Source organism: Erythrolamprus reginae, chromosome Z, assembly GCF_031021105.1.
Source record: "Erythrolamprus reginae isolate rEryReg1 chromosome Z, rEryReg1.hap1, whole genome shotgun sequence".
NCBI classification, from domain to species: domain Eukaryota; kingdom Metazoa; phylum Chordata; class Lepidosauria; order Squamata; family Dipsadidae; genus Erythrolamprus; species Erythrolamprus reginae.
This window is the reverse complement of record NC_091963.1, coordinates 143,090,433-143,110,876: the sequence shown is the minus strand read 5'-3', so window position 1 is coordinate 143,110,876 and position 20,444 is coordinate 143,090,433. Positions and strand designations below refer to the sequence as shown.

The 20,444-nt window shown below is 45.4% G+C and overlaps 1 protein-coding gene across 5 annotated transcripts in view; it reads right to left on the bottom strand.

The window, feature by feature from the left end:
- LOC139154660 (vigilin-like) overlaps positions 1-20,444 on the bottom strand; it is a 78,274-nt gene that overhangs the window by 26,743 nt on the left and 31,087 nt on the right. For all 5 annotated transcript variants that reach the window (XR_011556952.1, XR_011556953.1, XM_070729521.1 and 2 more), the window contains exons 2-13: positions 18,831-18,910; positions 17,801-17,913; positions 17,409-17,557; positions 10,674-10,889; positions 9,475-9,681; positions 9,000-9,215; positions 7,611-7,817; positions 6,864-6,971; positions 5,700-5,804; positions 3,443-3,521; positions 1,220-1,359; positions 990-1,094 (exon numbers count right to left, since the gene is read on the bottom strand). Coding sequence is in view for 3 of the 5 variants with exons in the window: in XM_070729521.1 (XP_070585622.1) it covers positions 990-1,094; positions 1,220-1,359; positions 3,443-3,521; positions 5,700-5,804; positions 6,864-6,971; positions 7,611-7,817; positions 9,000-9,215; positions 9,475-9,681; positions 10,674-10,889; positions 17,409-17,557; positions 17,801-17,876 (1,608 nt within the window). In the remaining 2 variants the exon portion in view is untranslated. The remainder of the gene's footprint in view (positions 1-989; positions 1,095-1,219; positions 1,360-3,442; positions 3,522-5,699; positions 5,805-6,863; positions 6,972-7,610; positions 7,818-8,999; positions 9,216-9,474; positions 9,682-10,673; positions 10,890-17,408; positions 17,558-17,800; positions 17,914-18,830; positions 18,911-20,444) is intronic.

Here is a 20,444-nt window from a genome sequence, read left to right as displayed (position 1 = left end):
CTTCTTAAAACCCACCTTTGCCGTCAGGCATGGGGGAATTGAAACATCCCCCCCCCTGGGCACGTTGAATTTATATATGGTATGCTTGTGTGTGAGTCTGTTAGTTTGTGGGGTTTTTTAAATCTTTAAAATTTTAAATTGTTGATTACTTATGATTTGTCTTTTACATGTTGTGAGCCGCCCCGAGTCTTCGGAGAGGGGCGGCATACAAATCCAAGTAATAAATAAAAATAAAAAATAAATAATAAATACTAGTATAGACTTGATGATTTAAGCTTTTCATGAGTGACTTTGATTGTTTCCACCTGGCAATTCTCTAGCCTCTGAGCTACAAAAGCAACAAATTGAAATAAAAACTAAAATACATTTCATATAAGATAAAATAAAGCACTAAGCCTACTTAGAACATCAAAATGAAAGGTTGCAATTTTGCCAGAAATCTGAAAATTCTTTCTTTCTTTCTTTCTTTTTCTTTCTTTCTTTCTTCTTCCTTCCTTCCTTCCTTTTTGCAAAAGAACATGCACATGCTTCTAAGGCAGTGATGTCAAACCTATGGCACGGGTGCCACAGGTGACATGCAAAGCCATATCGGCTGGCACATGAGCCATTGCCCTAGCTCACCTACAACATACACGTTTGTGCTGGCCAGCTGATTTTTGGCTCTCACAGAGGCTGAGGGAGGGCGTTTTAGCTTCCAGAGAGCCTCCGGGGGAGATGGGGGAGGGTGTTTTTACCTTCCCCCAGCTTCAGGGAAGCCTTTGGAGCCTGGGGAAAGTGAAACATGAGCCTACTGGGCCCACCAGAAGTTGGGAAACAGGCTGTTTGCGGCCTCCAGAGGGCCTCCGGGGATTGGGGGAAGCTGTTTTTGCTTTCTCCAGGCATTGAATTATGGGTGTGGGCACTCAGGAATGTGCGATAGTGCACGTGCATGCTCTTTTGGCACCCGAGGGGAAAAAGGTTCGCGATCACTGTGCTAGGGAATCCCTTACTTCTGGAAACTTGTCCCGAATCTCCTTGATTTTCTCGCCCTTCTGCCCAATGATTGTCCGGTGAAAGCGCTGCTCGATGATCAGGTCTTTGGTGCGTTCATTTTCCTAGGAGAAGCCATCATTCAAGAAAGGTGTTCCAGCCCGCACCCAAACCTCCTTTCCCGAGGACGGTTTCCAGGCAATAGCCAGAGAGATCCTTGAGGCAGGCCTGGGTGCCTCCTTCTCCTTACCATCCGGGCTGCCATTTCCAGTAACTCCTTACAAGCCAGCTGAACCCCTTGAGGGTCTCCCTCGATCCGGATCAGATTGCTCTTCTCGCTGTCGGGAGGAATGCGGACTGAGACTTTGTGCTGTTCCTTGATGCGGTTGACTGGAGGGGAGGGGGAGAGAATACAGAAAAAAGAGTAATTAGAGCAGAGGTGTCAAGCTCAAGGCCTGGTGTGTGTGTGTATGTGTCAGATCCGGCCCGCAGGGTGCTTAGATCTGGCCCACAGGGCCATCCTAAAAACAGTGAGGGACCGTCCCAAGCTCCATTTCCAGCTACAACAGCCTCCTGAAAGACTCTGCCAGTGAAAAAGGAGCTGGCAGAGGGTTGCAGGAGTCTATCAGAGCAGGAAACGGAGCTTGGGAACCCATTTTCTCTGCCACAGTGCTCAGGTCGCCACAGGCACTCCCCGGACAGTGATATCGAGCAGACCCCGCCCACTCTGGCCACACCCACTCTGACCCCCTGAACATAAGAAGAGCCATGCTGAATCAGGTCAAAGCCCATTGAGTCTTATGAAAAATGGCTTGAAAACAGTCAGAGGAGCCAGCTTCCTTACAGAACAGGGCTCTTTATGTCATCTCTGGCCCACGTGCCATAAGAACATAAGAACATAAGAAGAGCCATGCTGAATCAGGCCAAAGCCCATTGAGTCCAGCATTCTGTGTCACACAGTGGCCCACCAATTGTCCATGGGGATCTTGAGCAGAAGGAGGAGGCAAGACCTTCCCTTTCCCTTGACCCCCAACAAATGGGACCCAAGGGAATCCTGCCTGCCTCAACCAACATAGTGGCGGCACATGGACCTCCGTTTCAATAACCACCGATACACTTGGCATCCATGAATCTGTCTAATCCTGCCTTGAAGCTATCAAGGCTGGCAGCTGTCACGACCTCTTCTGGAAGCGAATTCCATAAACATTGAAATAAAACACAACCCTGGTGCAGCCCTCAATGAAATCAAATTTACACCCCTGCATTAGAGGGAAGTCCTTTTCTCCCTGGAAAGGGCAGCTATCTCCCCTTCCCTCCAGCAAAGTGTGATGGAAAATCCAAAGACTGGGGGAATTACAGGTTTCAGATTCAATGGCCACCATCTGACTAACAGACCTAACAAAAGCAGGCAACTTTAAGAACTTAAAAAAAACCCAAAAGCAAAAACTTTTTTTTGGCACAGAAGAAAGTAAAACCAACTCTTCCCATTTCCCACTGCAACCCTGCACAGTTAAAATGAGTTTTATCCCTGCCTTTCTTGGAATGGGTAACATTAATTAGGAATCAGCATTTTTGTTTTGCTAGCAGGCCACGTTTTTGACGACACTCCCTCGGGATCGTTAATAATGAGGAAGTTGGTTGTGATCCCCTAAAACTAAAAAATGAATTGGGTGTGCCTCCCTGCTCTCCTCACGAATAAAACCCAACAAATTCTTTACGATTAGAGTTGAGGAAGAAATAAGTACAGGTACACCTCAACATATGACTGTGACTGAGCCCAAATTTTGTGTTGCTAAGCAAGACAGCTAGATTTTAGAAATACACAAGGCAAGGGTGTCATTCGTTTTCTCCATAAATCTTTGTTCTTTCCGCTCCCAAGTTGCACACCTAATGAAAAACAACATACGGTCTAGGGCTCCTTAAAGGCTAATTGTTTTATTATACAGGCAGTCCTCGGCTTACGACCACAATAGAGCCCAAATATTTCTGTTGCTAAACAAGACAGCTACTAAATCAGTTTTGTTCCATTTTATGACCTTCCTTGCTGTCAGGTAAATCACTGCAGTTAGTAACATGGATATTAAGTTAATCTGGCTTCTCTACTGGCTTTACTTATCAGAAGGTCACAAAAGGTGATCCCAGGACCTCGGGACACTGCCTGAACCAAAAAAGATTCACCATCAGTGTACTAGTCAGTCTGGGAAATCCCAAAGGTGCTTTCTGAACTGAATTGCAAGAGGTTTCCTGGGTGAGACGCGAAACATCTTCAAGGTAAAACAGAGTTGAGCTTTTGAAAAAGAACCTTTGGGGCAACCGTGACCTGAATGACTGAGACACTTCATGGACACGCTGGGAAATGTTAACAGAAAAGATTTAGTTGCTATTCAGTGGTTGCGTATAATTGGCAGGAAAATGAATGCCACCCTAGCCACCTCAAATCCTTCAGGGTTCTTTTATTTCTCTCTAGACTCACTGTTGGCTCCGTTTTTCCCAATCAGATGACGATGAAATCTCTGGTCAATAAGCACTTCGGTGTAGTCCATCCGTCTGAGCTGCAGAAGAGGACGGGATGGTGAGACACAAGAATTGCAAGACAAAACACGGAGCCTCAGACAAACAGGATTCATTCTCGGGCATCAGTAATCGCACAGAAGACTTGTGGACTTCAACTCCCAGAATTCCCGAACCAGCCACAGAAGTTGAAGTCCGCAAGTCCTCAAATTGCCAGGTTTGGAGACTCCTGAGCTAATGTAAAAAAGGTCTGGTATGCTCTCACATCCCTCTACCTCTAAGGTCCCTTCCAGCCCTTTGATTCGCTTGTCCTAGCAACAACAAAGTTTTTCTGAGAATCTTTAAACACACAAACACACACACATAACTGCTTCTTGGTGGATTTTCAGTGTTCACGGATTTCAGCATGAATCCCTGAACTGGAATTTATTTGCTCTTACTTTAATAAAGTTTTGCTAAGATTTTCCAAGAGATCCTTGGGTTTGGGGTTTTTTTCTGTGTGTGTGTAAAATCCAGAGTTTTTTTGGCAACATGGCAAAAAAACAAATAAACTAGAAGTAAAATTTTCCTTTGTCGAGTCATGCGTGACTCTTAAGGGGCAGTGCTCAATTCTATTTGTGTGCCTGTTTTTTATATATACTGTTTTTATGAGATTATTAATTTTAAATTGTAACTAGATGGGTGGGCATTGGATTTGGTATTATGTACTGTACTGTTTTTTATTATTGTTGTGAGCCGCCCCGAGTTTGCGGAGAGGGGCGGCATATAAATCCAATAAACCTAACCTAACCTATTTCTTAACGCACGGAGCTAGCATTGTCGAAAGATACTTCTGTGGTCATGTGGCCACGTGGTTATATGCCCTTGATGACGAACTTATAGCATGCAGAGCCATATTGATGGGCACACAAGCTCAGGTAACAGCCTGTTTTCGGCTCAGAGGGGGTGGGGAGGGTCCATTTTTTACTCTCCCCAAGCTCCAGAGCCTTTCTGGGAGCGTGGGGAGGGAGAAAACAGCCTTCCTCACCTCCCCCAGAGAACATAAGAAGAGCCATGCTGAATCAGGCCAAAGTCTATCGTCCAGCATGCTGTGTCACAAAGTGGCCCACCAATTGTCCATGGGGATCTTGAGTAGAAAGAGAAGGCAAAACCCTCCCTTTCCCTTGACCCCCAACAAATGGGACCCGAGGGAAATGGTCCTCCGGAGGCTGGAAATGGTCCATTAACGCTCCTAGAAAGACTCTGAAGACTGGGGAAAGCAAAAAATAAAAATAAAACTTCCGGTCCAACTGGAAGTTAGCAAATGGAACAATTCCAGTCTATGGAGGACCTTGAGTGGGGGAGAGGCAATTTTTGCACTTCCCAGGCTCATAGAAAGGCTCTGGAGCTTGGGGACAGCCAAAAACCCGAGCCTTTTGGTTCAATCAGAACCTGGTAAATGGGCCATTTTCTTTAAGAAAGAAGGCTGTTATCGCCCTCCCCAGGCTCCTAGAAAGGCTTTAAAGCCTGGGGAGAGGGGAAAACGGGCATGCCAGGGGTCAAGCACGCATATGCGGAATTATGGGTATGGACACAGACAGTGGCACCCCCCTCGCACCCACAATTTTTGGCACATGAACCAAAAAAAAAGGTTCACCATCATTGCTATACGCTGTTACCTTCCCACCAAAGTGGTACTATTTAGCTACTCCCATTTGCATGCTTTCAAACTGCAAGTTAGGCAGGAACTGGAGCAAGGAACCAGGAGCTCACACTGTTGCGCTGTGCTGGGTCTCGAAGCTGGGCTGTCACCTTTCCAGCCAACAAGCCCAGCCTCTTTAACCTCTGAGCCATCACCCCACTCTCAACATGGCAAAAGCTGGTATCAAACTGTATGTGTTTGGGGAGGGGAGATAACCCACAGGTCTGCAGTTTTCTCATTGGACTTCTGCCCATTTGAATAGGCACGGCTCCAATTTCTGGATTAGTTTCTTGAGTAAGTTTTAAGATACACTTCCAAAAGAACAATTATGGGTGTTTTAAGCACCACCTTATGCAAATAGTTCTGCATCATCTCTCCAGCATGCAGCACTCATAATATCACTGGCCACACTTCACCCTGCTGCCAAGGGGGAAACAGATAAATTGCCGATCTGGATCTAACAGGGTTTGCTCTTCCTGCTAGAGCGATGAGTCTGACAGAGAGAAAGAGTACATATAAAATTCACAAGAGAACTCACCAGGTCCCGAATGATTTCCTGAATCTGGCTTTGGGCCAATTCCACCTCCTCGGTGGGTCCTTCCAGAGTGATCTTTTCATCGCCATCCGTGAATTCAATGTGAACCTAAAAGAAGACAAGCCATATTTGTCCATCACTAAGATTGCATGTCTTTCTCCTTCTATCCTGGCCACTTTTTACAGAGGAACAACTGAGAGCCGCATTTCTGTTTGATTTGGTGGCAGCAGGACATCAGACAGAAAGCCCTTACAGAGAGTGGTAAGGACAAACGAGAAGATTATAGGAAGCTCTCTTTCTGTTATTCAGGATACAGCTAATAAGCGCTATAGACTTAGAGCTCAAAGCATTGTTAGAGACCCACACACACACCCAATTTCAACGTCTGTTCTTGTTGCTCCTCTGTGGGAGGAGGTTTTAAAGTATTTCTAGTAGAGCTACCTGAAAAGCCATGGTGGCGCAATGGTTAGAGTACAGTACTGCAGACTACTTCTGCTGACTAACTGAAATTTTGCAGTTCAAATCTCACCAGACTCAAGGTTGACTCAGCTTCCCATCCTTCCAAGGTGGGTAAAATGAGGACCCAAAATTGTTGGGGGGTACCGGCTGACTCTGTAAACCACTGAGGGCTGTAAAGCACTATAAAGTGGTACCTAAGTCTAAGAGCTATTGCTATTCCATATCTGCTTTGTTCCCTATGCCATCCATCAAGGAAACGCACAAGATTAGTTTCTTTCACCATGTATATAATCTGAACTAGACTGTATTGTTTCTTTATGTCATATAACACATATGGGTATATGCATTTTTTTGTATTTATTTCATTTATTGATTTGTTTGTTTGCTTGTTTTGGCCGGCAGAGTGCTGCAGGAGGACAAAAATGGTCCATGGGAAATTGGGGTGCAGAGGCACCATCAACTGGTCCTTTGATGTTTCCAGTCCAGACCCCTGGACCAGATTTAAGCACCTTGAGTTTGACACCCTTGTTCTAGGTTCTATTAAGAAAGGGGCAAGAAGCCCAATGGACTGTTCAAATTTAATTTGTGCTTTTGCTGCATCCACAAGGGAGATGCATGTTTTTATTTTTAAACAATATTTCATGCGTTAAACCAGAGATTTTATTCTCGCTCTTTTATTTATAGCCTTGTTATTTTAGGAATACTTGCCTTAGGGAATTGCTGGGTAATTCTGCCAATATTCTGTCCTTTCTTCCCAATTATAAAACGATGTAACCAGGCTGGGGCCATTACTTCAGCTACCATCACACTCTTCGCCTAGGGAAAAGGGACAGGTTGGAAAGAAGAGTTTACCAGCTTCGTTCACAAGAGTGACTCCGAAAACCTGGCTGCAGACAGGTCTCCATTCGAGTGAAGACACCACAGCTGGTGTCTTTATGTCAGCGAGTGCTTTCATTACGGCATCGTTGCAGCATTCTCACTCATGTTCATTTTTTTTTCTAAGTTAGATATGCAGATTGTCCAATTACACTGAGCCAGAGTGGTTAAATCTTCAGTTTCTGACATTCACATACTCGTGTGCTTACTTGGGGAAGGGGTGGAGCACAGACAGGCCGCCCATGCCCCAACACCTGCCTCACCTTCACCAAACCAAATGGAGCCTGCCTGAATAGCACCAGTTTATTTTAAACAAAACAGCAGGTACCAAACCAAAGGAAAAATGAGAGGAAAAACATATGCACAGAGAGAAAAATAAACTTCTGCACAGGTCCTACTTTTTTTAAACTAGCTAGTCTTTAAAGTTTTGGGTTTTTTTGTTTTCAGTTATCTTACACAAGTTTTAGGGGGAAGGCCAGATTTCTTTCGATGACTTTGGCAAATCAAACTACAGTATACTGATTCCAAGTCAAATGTCCCAGGTGACTAGGCGTTTGTGGAATCGTGGCAGATGGTTACCTTGGCATAGACCTGAGTTAGGGCTGGTCCCAGTTTGTCCGGCTCTCCACGCAGAATGATGGTCTCCGAGCTGCTTTCAAGGGGTGGCATCTCCACTGAGACTCCCGTGGTATCCAGGATTTCTTGCAAGGTGTTTCCTTTCGGGCCGATGATGTACTTGTGCTGGGACTTCTTTACCTCTACAGAGATGGTGGTGGTCTTGCGCTTCTGAAAGACATTCAGAGGCTTCCTCAAACCCAGAAAAGGATGCAAAGCCAACCTTAATCTTAGCCTTCCAAAAATCCTACTGGAAAGAGCGATTATCCTTGAGCAGTTGAGAAGTAAAGCACATGGTGACTGAATTCTTGGTTTGTCCTCTGGTGCTATATATATATATATATATATATATATATATATACTGTATATATAAACAGAATTTCTTAACATTAGGACTACAGAGTTTAAACCAGTGATGGCAAACTTTTTGTTCCTTGGGTGCCGAAAAGGTATGCGTACGTGAGTATAAGGGCAGATGAGATGGACCATGAGGTCTTTTTCTGCCGTCAATCTTCTATGTTTCTATGAGTTACACCCAATTTTATAAACTTTTTTTTTGGCCACAATTACTAAGCAAATCAGTGCGGCTGTTAAGTGAATAGAAGATTGAAGAACATAGAAGATTGGTGGCAGAAAAAAGACCTCATGGTCCATCTAGTCTGACCTTATACTATTTTCTGTATTTTATCTTAGGATGGATATATGTTTATCCCAGGCATGTTTAAATTCAGTTACTGTGGATTTACCAACCACGTCTCCTGGAAGTTTCTTCCAAGCATCTACTACTCTTCCAGTAAAATAATATTTTCTCATGTTGCTTCTGATCTTTCCCCCAACTAACTTCAGATTGTTCCCCCTTGTTCTTGTATTCACTTCCCTATTAAAAACACTTCCCTCCTGAACCCTATTTAACCCTTTAACATATTTAAATGTTTCGATCCTGTCCCCCCTTTTCCTTCTGTCCTCCAGACTATACAGATTGAGTTCATTAAGTCTTTCCTGATACGTTTTATGCTTAAGACCATCAAGAAGTGTGTGTTTTGACTAAGCCGTGTTGCGTAAATGACCCTCTGGGCATGTGCGGCCTTTGTGCATGCACAGAGGCTCTTTGCCAGCTGTGGCAACCAGAGGACCAGTTTGGGGCCATGGCCAGCTGGCCATCACTGCTGGTATGGTGAGCAGGGGCAAATTTCCGCCACCGGTTTGCGTGAACCAGTCCGAACTGGCAGCAACTCACCACTGGAGATAGGGAAGAAAACTGCTGCCAGAGCGGAATAAGAAACACGATGACAGATACCCCAATAGTGTAGACCCACCCACCCACCAATCCCTGAGATCTCTCTCAAGCACTACCTTGTCCTCGTAGATCTTGCGGATACGCAGAAGAGCCTGGGAGACAGGTTCCTTCTCCCCAGTAATGATGATCTCATCTTTGCCGACGCTGGGTGGGGGTATGTTGATGCGTGCCCCTGTCTCCTGCATGATTTCCTGGACTGTTTTGTTGAAAGCCCCAGCAATGAATGGGTGGAAGACCTTCTCCAAGCTCAAGCGCTCCACTGCTCGTTTGTCCTAAGGGGAAAATCACGGAGAAGCTTCAACCTGATTGTTGTTGTTGTTCTTGTTGTTGTTGTTCTTGTTGCTGTTGTTGTTGTTCTTGTTGTTGTTATTATTATTATTATTATTATTATTATTATTATTATTATTATTGTCATTCTAGAATCAAGACATTGCCACATCAACTGCAGAAGACGTTCAAAACAATCTCCTGAAAAATTTCCACGCCTCCACCCTGATGCTTTCGGAGAGGAGAGGCACCCAGCCAGCTCACCTGCTCTGCTGAGATGAGCAAGATCTCATGACGTGCTTTCTCGATGCCTTCTTTGGTGCCCGTGATCTTGATCTGGCTGCTGGGGTCCTCAGGCCGTGGGATGTTGATCTTGGTGGCCGTCTTTAGCTCGAGCTCCTGCAGTTTCTCGCCGTTCTTGCCGATCACAAAGCGATGGTGTTCTTTGGGGATTGTGACAGTAGCTGAAGCCTGGGGAAAAGAGGGAATTTATGGAGAGGTTTGAAGGATCTGAGCGGGCAGACTCACTAGAAAAACAGAGGAAGAGCAGGAATTTACACCAGGTCAAGCTGTCAACTCGGAAGAGAACCTGGCTGGAGCTATCTTCTGCTACTTCACAGTTGCCACCAGTAATGGGCAGCCAAAATTTTTACTGCCCCACTGTGGCTGTGGTTTATTTTTGTGGGTGTGGCTTGATGGTCATGTGACTGGGGAGGAGTGGCTTGCCGTCCATTTGACCAGGTGGGAATAGCTTGAACGATCATCATCATTCAAGTGAAGTCCTAGACTTACAACCTCAGTAGTGTTGCTCTCCCACCCTCTATTTCCTGGGTTGCCTGCCCCATCTATTCATTTCCACCCCCTGGCCTTTTATCCCCAGAGCTAAAATGAGACTTCGCTAGCAGTGGTGGCCCTTCCATCCCAAGGACTGGGCCATAGATTTCTACTGCTCTCCTCTCCTGTGCCTCCTGCACATCCATGTGTCAAGATCTGGGGACCGTTGAGGGCTGATAGATGGCCCAGGCAGTGCCCCTGTCTACTCTACTCTCTCTTCAACCTCGGAGCTCTCAGGCGGCCTTGATGCTGACCCTGACTTCCACACTGCTGCCTCATTTGATTTGGTTGCTGGAGGGGCCAGCAGCCGACAGGCCACAACAGCATTTCCAGATGTTGTAAGACTACAGAATGCTGTCTACCCTGAGGAGAAACAGATGTCAACATCTGTAAGACCCAGACTGTCCAAAGGTGTTCCAGCAGAACTGAGCCAATAGACCAATGGCAAGATTCTATTGAAGGCAGCCTTCTACAAAAGATCCGACTTGCCGCCAGTTTTTGAAGGATGCAGCGTGTCACTCTGAAATAATGTTAATTGCAATGTTTTAAGTGCTGAATTGGGATCAGGTGATGGCGAACCATCACCGCAATGACCCTGTGGAGCAAGGGAGGCTAGCTTGATGGGTCACCTGGGTCTGAAGCCGAGCGACAATTTCCTTCCGTGCTTTCATCACAGAGTCCAGTTTGCCAGTCACCATGATGGACAGGCCCTGGTCCTTGGCCAAGGAAAGCTCAATATGAGCCCCGGTCTTTTGCATGATGTCCACGCAGACTTTGGCCTCATCGCCTTCTCCAAACTGGCTGTTGTCCTTGTAGCGTCGCTCTTCCAGAGGGACGTGAAACACCTGTCAAGAAGAACCAGGCACTGTTAGCGAAATGCTACCACATGGGTGGAAAACTCTCATTTCATTGAGGGCCACATTGGGGTTTTGTTTGACCATGGAGATCCGGGAGGAGCATGTCTGGGAGTGGCCATAGTAGACGTGATATGGAACTCATTTAGCGGCAGCTAAAAAGACCAACACAATCTTGTATTTGTATTTATTAGATTTGTATGCGGCCCCTCTCCGAAGACTCGGGGTGGCTAACAACAATAAAAAAAACAATGTGAACAAATCTAATATTAAAAATAATCTTAAAAACCCCAATTTAAAGAACCACTCATACATACAAGCATACCATGTATAAATTCTATAAGCCTAGGGGGAAGGGAAAATTTCAATTCCTCCATGCCTGATGACAGAGGTGGGTTTTAAGGAGCTTGCGAAAGGCAAGGAGGGTGGGGGCAACTCTGATATCTGGGGGGAGCTGGTTCCAGAGGGTCGGGGCCACCACAGAGAAGGCTCTTCTCCTGGGTCCCGCCAAACGACATTGCTTAGTCGACAGGACCCGGAGAAGGCCAACTCTGTGGGACCTAACTGGTCGCTGGGATTCGTGCGGCAGAAGGCGGTCCCGGAGATATTCTGGTCCGATGCCATCTTAAGCTGCATCAACAGAGAGATACACTCCAAGACTAAGGAAGTACTAATACCACTATATAATGCCCAGTGATGGCAAACCATTTTTTCCTTGTGTGCCAAAAGAGCGTGGATGAGCACTATTGCGCATGTGCGAGAGCCCACAGCCATAATTCAATTTCTGGGGAAGGCAAAAACAGCTTCCCCTCCCGCTGGAAACTCTCTGGAGGCTAGAAATGGCCTGTTCCCCAGAATAATTTCTGATGGGCCCAGTAGGCTAGTGTTTCTCTCTTCTCAGTTTCCAAAGGCTTCCCTGGAACTGAGGGGGGGGGTAAAAATGTTCTCCCCCAGCCCCCTGGAGGCTCTCTGGAAGCCAAAAACACCCTCCCAGCCCTTCTGTGAGCCAAAAATCAGCTGGCCAGCACACACATGCACATTGGAGCCGAGCTAGGGCAACAGCTTGGGTTCCAGTAGATATGGCTCCACGCACTACCTGTGGCACCCGCGCCATAGGTTTGCCATCACTGCCCTAGTCAGACCACAGCTGGAGTACTGCATTCAATTCTGGTCACCTCACTTCAAAAGGGATATAGAAACGCTGGAAAAGGTACAGAAGACAGCAACCAAAATGATAAAGGGACTAGAAATCAAGAAATACGAAGAGAGGTTGCAGGAACTGGGCCGGGGGGACATGATAGCAGTATGCAGGGACTTGAGGGGGTTGCCACAGAGAGGAGGGAGGCACACTATTTTCCAGAGCACCAGTGGGCCAGACTAGGAATAATGGATGGAAACTGACCAAGCAGAGATTCAACCTGAAAATAAGGAAGAACTGAAAGTGAGGTTGATCAACCAATGGAATGGCCTTCTACCAGAGATTGTGAACCCCCTAACACTCGATATATTCAAGAGGATATTGGACTGCCATCTGACTGACAGGTGTAGGATTCCTGCTTGAGCTGGACGCTGTACATGCTGGTGCTCTGGGGCTGGCACTGGCCCGCTGGCTGGGCCGGAGGTGCCAGCCCTGTACCCAGCGCAGCGCCAGCATGTACAGCGTCCAGCAGCACGTCCAGCCACCACCGTCAGGGCTCCTGCTCACAGTCAACCGCTCTGCCGCCACCCCTGGCTACTGCCCGATGCATGGTGTAACGAGAGAGAAAGAGAGAGATAGCAAGAGACAGAGAAAGAGAAAGAAAGAAAGAGAGAAAGCGAGACAGAGAAAGAGAGAGACAAAGAAAGAGAGATAGCAAGAGAGACAGAGAAAGAGAAAGGGGGAGAGAGAAAGAGAGATAGCAAGAGAGACAGAAATAGAGACAGAGAGAGAAAAAGAAAGAGAGAGATAGCAAGAGAGAAAGAGAGAGAGACAGAGAAAGAGAGAGAGAGAGAAAGAGGAAGGAATTAAGAGAGAGAAAGAGGGAGGTATAGAGAAATAGAGCGAAAAGGAGGAAGAGAGGGTTTTTTGTCCAAACACTGGATGCTTTTTAAAAAGAGATTGGACGGCCACTTATCTGAAATGGTACAGCGTCTCCCATTTGAGCAGGGGGTTGGACTAGAAGTCCTCTTAGATCCCTTCCTACTCTGTTAATGGAATCATGCCAAAAGAATTGACCCAGAACATCACCTCTGGGTGTGTTTGGGTGTGTATGTTGTGTGCGTACACGCACAGTCACGAGAGTTGGAGTCCCAGTCATCTTAAAATTGCAGAGGCTGGGAAAGGGTTCTCCAGACTAATCCCCTGGTTATCAAAGCAGGAGGTCAAAAGCCCTTGCTACGCCCCCCACCCCTAATTCCTGTCTCTCTTTCTAAGCAGAATTCAATCTAGAGATTTTAAAGAAGGTTGGGCTGGGGGGGGAGCAGAGGGGGGGGGGGATATTGGAATTCTGCCTTTTCATTTCCCTGTCTTATGATTACTTTTCCAGACCAGCGGCTCTCAAAATGGTTTGACCCAATTTACTTTTCTTCCCAGTCTCCCAGTAATTCATTTATTTATTTATTGGACTTATATGCCATTAAGCCACACACATCCCCACATAAAAAAACAAGACTCTGGGGGGAATCCAGGGTGTTCTTTGAACTGGGTTGTTGTATTATTTCAGACGTTTCATGACCTAAGCTAGGTAACATCTTCAGTGATAAGAAGAGGACACACAATGGTGAACCTATGGCACGCGTAGCCCTCTGTGCAGGCACGTGAATCGTGGCCCAGCTCAGATCTACTGCACATGCCTGCCTCCCACTAGCGAGTGGTTTTTGGGGTGCGTGGGGCATATGGGGAATTGCGCACGCATGCGCTGGGGTCACCGCTGGGCCAGTGTGGAGGCGTAGCCTGTTTTTGGTCCCAGGAGGCTGCAGGGAGGCCCACTAGGCCCAAAATGTGGCATAGAAGGGTGAGGCATCTCCCCAATGCCCCTTTTTCGTCCCAGGAGGCTGCAGGGAGGCCTACTAGGCCCAAAACGTGGTGTGGGGTTAGGGTGCCCCCCCGTCATATTTTTGGTCCCAGGAGGCTGCAGGGAGCCCTACTACCGGGAATGCCTTCTGCCGCACGAATCCCAGCGACCAGTTAGGTCCCACAGAGTTGGCCTTCCTCAGGTCCCGTCGACTAAACAATGTTGTCTGGCGTGACCCAGGGGAAGAGCCTTCTCTGTGGCGGCCCCGACCCTCTGGAACCAGCTCCCCCCAGATATCAGAGTTGCCCCCACCCTCCTTGCCTTTCGTAAACTTCTTAAGACCCATCTCTGCCGTCAGGCATGGGGGAATTGAGACATCTTCCCCAGGCTTATATAGTCTATGTATGGTATGTTGCGTGTATGTTTTTTAAATTATGGGTTTTTCGTTTTTTAAATATTAGATTTGTATTTTACATTGTTTTTTACTATTGCTGTGAGCCGCCCCGAGTCTGCGGAGAGGGGCAGCATACAAATTTAATTAATTAATTAATTAATTAATTATGAATAATAAATAATAAATAAATAGTTAATAAATTAATAAATTAATAAATACTAGGTCCAAAACAGGGCATGGGAGGTACGGTGCCCCCCAGGCCCTTTTTGGTCCCAGGAGGCTGCAGGTGGCCTACTATGCCAAAAATGAGTGGCACATGCACATGCGCAAGTGGTGTGGGAGCATGGGGGATCATGTACACATGCACATGGGGGGGTGCACACATTGCATTATAGGTGCCGGCAGGTACGTGCTTTCGGCACAGGATAATAAAAAGGTTAGCAATCACTGGAAAAGGGTTTGTGGAGTGGGGAGGAGAGGACTTTGGCTTATTGGTTGTTTTGCAGACATTTCCTGACTAGGTAACATCATCAGTGCTACACACTAATACTGCACTGCATTAGCAGTGACCGGTTATCTAGTTTTGGTCATGAAACATCTGCAAGAAAACAACATAGAAACATAGAAACATAGAAGTCTGACGGCAGAAAAAGACCTCATGGTCCATGTAGTCTGCCCTTATACTATTTTCTGTATTTTATCTTAGGATGGATATATGTTTATCCCAGGCATGTTTAAATTCAGTTACTGTGGATTTATCTACCACGTCTGCTGGAAGTTTGTTCCAAGGATCTACTACTCTTTCAGTAAAATAATATTTTCTCATGTTGCTTTTGATCTTTCCCCCAACTAACTTCAGATTGTGTCCCCTTGTTCTTGTGTTCACTTTCCTATTAAAAACACTTCCCTCCTGAACCTTATTTAACCCTTTAATATATTTAAATGTTTCGATCATGTCCCCCCTTTTCCTTCTGTCCTCCAGACTATACAGATTGAGTTCATGCAAGAAAACAAGCCCAGTCGGCATCAAGAATTCCTCATTTTGGAACAGGAATTTGGTGTTATATACCTAAAACAAAAGCAACAAATTATAAGCAACGAATTAAAAAAAAATGTGATTGGTACTGTCTTTAAAGTGAATTTTACAGCAACGGTCTGCTAATATAAGTAACAGGTTGGGACACCCAGGAAAGGTACTAGAGGGGTGAAGAGGAAGTAGAAAGGAAGGGAGAGAAGGAGTGAGAGGTGGAGAGAGAGAAAGAGAGAGAGACAAAGAAGAAAGAGGGAGAGAGAGGCTTAGGAGGAGTGAAGGGAAAGGAAGTAGGTGGAGGAAAGAAGGAAGGAGGAAGGGGGGGTGCAAGAAAGGGTAATTAAAGGGGCAGGCTGTTGTTTAATATTAAAAAAAATGAATAGGGGTCTATGAATAAAGGGCAAAAATATACAATTATGAACCTTTTATGATGTAATACTGGAAGGCATATACATGTTGAATCTGTATTTGCGAAGGTGGAGAAAAATAAATAAAACTTTTGAAAAAAAATCCTTATTTCAAATATGAGCTACAAATATTTTTTTATTGGTAAAAACGGAATCTGTTGTATTTACTAGCTGGGGGAAAGATTATAAGTAACGTGAGAAAATATTATTTTACTGAAAGAGTAGTAGATGCTTGGAACAAACTTCCAGCAGACGTGGTTGGTAAATCCACAGGAACTGAATTTAAACATGCCTGGGATAAACATATATCCATCCTAAGATAAAATACATGAAATAGTATAAGGGCAGACTAGATGGACCATGAGGTCTTTTTCTGCCGTCAATCTTCTATGTTTCTATGTCTATACTAGTATCCCAGCAGCCTTCGGATGCAAATTGTATCCTCAATTATCAACAAAAGCCATTTGCAAATGGCTTCATTAACTTCAGGATATGTCCCACTGACTCCCCACTGCTCTGGACCAACCTTGCCCAGGCTTGGATGTCGGAGAATTCTCAGCCATAGTTGAGCAGAGTCAGGTTACAAGCGGTGTGCCACAAGGGTCTGTTCTGGGTCCTATTCTTTTTAATATGTTTGTGAGTGACATAGGGGAAGGTTTGGTAGGAAAGGTTTGCCTATTTGCCGATGACTCTAAAGTGTGCAATAGGGTTGATATTCCTGGAGGCGTCTGTAATATGGTAAATGATTTAGCTTTACTAGATAAATGGTCAAAGCAATGGAAACTGCAGTTTAATGTTTCCAAATGTAAAATAATGCACTTGGGGAAAAGGAATCCTCAATCTGAGTATTGTATTGGCAGTTCTGTGTTAGCAAATACTTCAAAAGAAAAGGATTTAGGGGTAGTGATTTCTGACAGTCTCAAAATGGGTGAACAGTGCAGTCAGGCGGTAGGGAAAGCAAGTAGGATGCTTGGCTGCATAGCTAGAGGTATAACAAGCAGGAAGAGGGAGATTATGATCCCGCTATATAGAATGCTGGTGAGACCACATTTGGAATACTGTGTTCAGTTCTGGAGACCTCACCTACAAAAAGATATTGACAAAATTGAACGGGTCCAAAGACGGGCTACAAGAATGGTGGAAGGTCTTAAGCATAAAACGTATCAGGAAAGACTTCATGAACTCAATCTGCATAGTCTGGAGGACAGAAGGAAAAGGGAGTACATGATCGAAACATTTAAATATATTAGAGGGTTAAATAAGGTTCAGGAGGGAAGTGTTTTTAATAGGAAAGTGAACACAAAGAACAAGGGGACATAATCTGAAGTTAGTTGGGGGAAAGATCAAAAGCAACGTGAGAAAATATTATTTTACTGAAAGAGTAGTAGATCCTTGGAGCAAACTTTCAACAGACATGGTTGGTAAATCCACAGTAACTGAATTTAAACATGCCTGGGAGAAACATATATCCACCCTAAGATAAAATACAGAAAATAGTATAAGGGCAGACTAGATGGACCGGGAGGTCTTTTTCTGCCGTCAGACTTCTATGTTTCTATGAATTCTTGGTATGGAAGTCCAGGCACTTGGGAGGAAACCAGATTCGCAAAGGTTGCTTCCACAACCCACACATTCCTTTTCTGGGAGAGACACACCCCACCTACACACACTGTGTGCCGCACACACCTGGGTGATGACCGAAGATTTGATAGGCCGAATTTTGTTCCATACTCCTGTGAACTCACTGGATCTTTCGCCCGGAGCGCCCTTTTCCGGGAGCGGTGGGAAAGCTTCCAAATAAGTGGGGATGTAGGCCTCATCTTCTGGGACACCACCTGTTTGGAGGGGAGACCACAAGGAAACCAATGTCAAAAGGACAGAAAGAGAGAGATGTATAGAGACAGCGGCTCCTTTGAGTGAAGTTCAGTGACCAACAACAGGTAGTCCTCAACTATATAACCAGTCACTAAGTGTCTGTTCAAAGTTACAGCGGCACCAAAAAAAAGTGACTTGTCACCAATTTTGCTTCTCGCTGTTCTTCATGATCTGGCATCCTCCCCTCGGCAAGGCCCCCTCACCTCGTGATTCTTCGTCCCTCAGGCCGCTGCGGTGCTCAGCAAAGCTCTCGGGGGTTAGTACGGCGACCGAACTCATGGTTTCAAACCCAGATTTGCGCGTTTCCGATATTCCACTGGGAGGATGGAGAGAGAGAGAGCGAAAGAAAGAGAGAAAGAGAGAGAGAGAAAAGGGAGGGAGGGAGGCGGGAGGAGAAAAAAGGGAGGGAATGAGAAAAAGAAAGAGAGAGTGAGAGAGAGAAAGAGAAGGAAAGAGGAACAAAGGAGGGAAGGGAGAAGGAGGAGGAAGAGGAGAGGAAGAAAGGAAGAACACAAAAAAGGGAGAAAGAACAGAAGAAGGAAAGAAAGGGAGAAATAAATGAAGGAAGGGGGGAGGAGGAGGAGGAAGGGAAGGGAGGGAGGTGGAAGAAGAAAGGGGAGGAGGAAGGGAGGGAGGAAGGGGAGGAGGAAGGGAGGGAGAAAGAAAGAGAGGAAGAAATGAAGGGAGGGAGGAGGATGGAGAAGGGAAAGGAATGAGGGATGAGGAAGAGGAAAGGGAAGAAGAAAGAAAGAAAGAAAGAAAGAAGGGAGGGGAAGGAGGGAGGAAGAAATGAAGGGAGGAAGGCAGAGAGGAGGATGGAGAAAGAAAAGGAGGGAAGGAAGAAGAGAAAGGTGAAGAAGAAAGAAAGAAAGAAAGAATAGGAGGGAGAGAGGGAAAGAATGGAGGGAAAGAAGAAATGAAGGAAGGAAGGGACGAGGATGAAGAGGGAAAAGGGAAGGAAGGAGGAAGAGGAAAGGGAAGAAGGAAGAAAGGGAGGGAGGGAGGGAGGGAGGGAGGGAGAATCATAGTTGGCCTTGGCGTAATTTAACCCTGACCATGGCTGGCATTTACTCACAAGATGCCAGCTCAGCTCTGCTAAACAATCAGCATGGGTATATCCATCCCAACTTTCAACAGGTTCTTTTGCCTTGCCCAATGCTTTGTTTTTACAATCCAGTTGCAGAGATCACATTCACTGATTTATATTGGGTTTACCTTCTCTCTTTGGCTTACCTGCAAAATGGTCAAATGCCGGAAAGGTCCGTCCGAAAGAAGGCTACCTGTGGCGCTTCAGCGTGACAGCAGCTTTGGTCCTGCCAGGAGAATTTAATGCCTTCGTTTTAGGATGAAAAATGTCCCCATCCAGTGCAAGAAGCCCCCAGACCCAAAATGTTCTACACAGGTAATCAGAATAATAATGGAAGGCGTATTTAAAGATTAAGGGAGTGTGTTGTCTATCCTTCCCCAATGACTTATTTTTGTTCTATGACATCTGCTGCCTTGAGGCTTCTTGGACCTTCAGGAATTCACCGAGAAGCCTGGAGGAAAGTATTAGGCTGTTGGGATCCTAGTCCTCATGACCAGAAGAAAACAAATCTACAAGGCAATCTAAAAAATAGACATCTCTTAGGAAACAAGCAGTCTCTCTTGAGATCGTGCCAGTTTAAGGCACCAGGTGAGAAACTGGAAGACTGTGAGTTCTAGTCCCGACTTAGGCATGAAAATTGGCTGGGTGACTTTGGGCTTATCACCAGGAGACTGTGAATTCTAGTCCCATCTAAGGCAATGAAAGTCAGCTAAGTAACTTGGGCCAATCACCAGGAGACAGAGAATTCTAGTCCTATCTGAGGCAATGAAAGTCAGCTGAATAACTTGGGCCAATCACCAGGAGACAGAGAATTCTAGTCCCATCTAAGGCAATGAAAGTCAGCTATGTAACTTGGGCCAATCACCAGGAGACTTTGAATTCTAGTCCTGCCTCAGGCATGAAAATTGGCTGGGTGACTTTGGGTTTTTCACTAGGAAACTATGAATTCTAGTCCCATCTGAGGCAATGAATGTCCAAAATAATAAAACCGCCCAGAAAATAAGGCCAAGTGCTTATTTCCGGGTTCAAAAAATATAAGACAGGGTCATATTTTCAGGGAAACATGGTATATACTCAGGGGGTGCCCAGGAGTAGAATGGTAGTAATATTTACACCGCTAAAATAAGATGTCCCTCCTCTCTATTCAGTTGTTAAACCCCTTCCTTGTTCAAAATGCTATATTTTCTCTTTTCTAGCTCTTATTAAAAGCAAAGCACCGCTAAGCTTCCTAGGCCCCCTGAACCATGGTGAGGATTTGAGAGAAAGCCTCTTACGGCCACCAGAATTAATCACACTTGACTCTCACCTGCCCATCAGCCCTGAGTTGAGTGGCAGGGTTGCGGGTGAGGTGGGGGATTGTAGGAGGAACAAAACGTGCGCACACACACACACACGTATACACAAGAACACCATGATCCATGGAGAGATTTCTAATCACAGGAAATGTTTAAGTAAAAGAAAGACCCTTCTATAGATTCTTTGGATGGTTCTTTATAATCCATACACCTAAGATAAATTCTTTGTGTATCCAATCATGCTTTGCCAATAAAAATTCTGTTCTGTTCTATTCTATTCTATTCAATTATTCTATTCTATTCTTCCATTTCATTCCATTCTATTCTTCTATTCTATTCTTCTATTCTATTCTTTTGTTCTATTCTATTATTCTGTTCTCTCTTATTATTCTCTTCTCTTCCCCTTCTATTCTTTTCTATTATTCTCTTCTCTTCTGCCTTGTTTCCTGAAAATAACACCCTGTC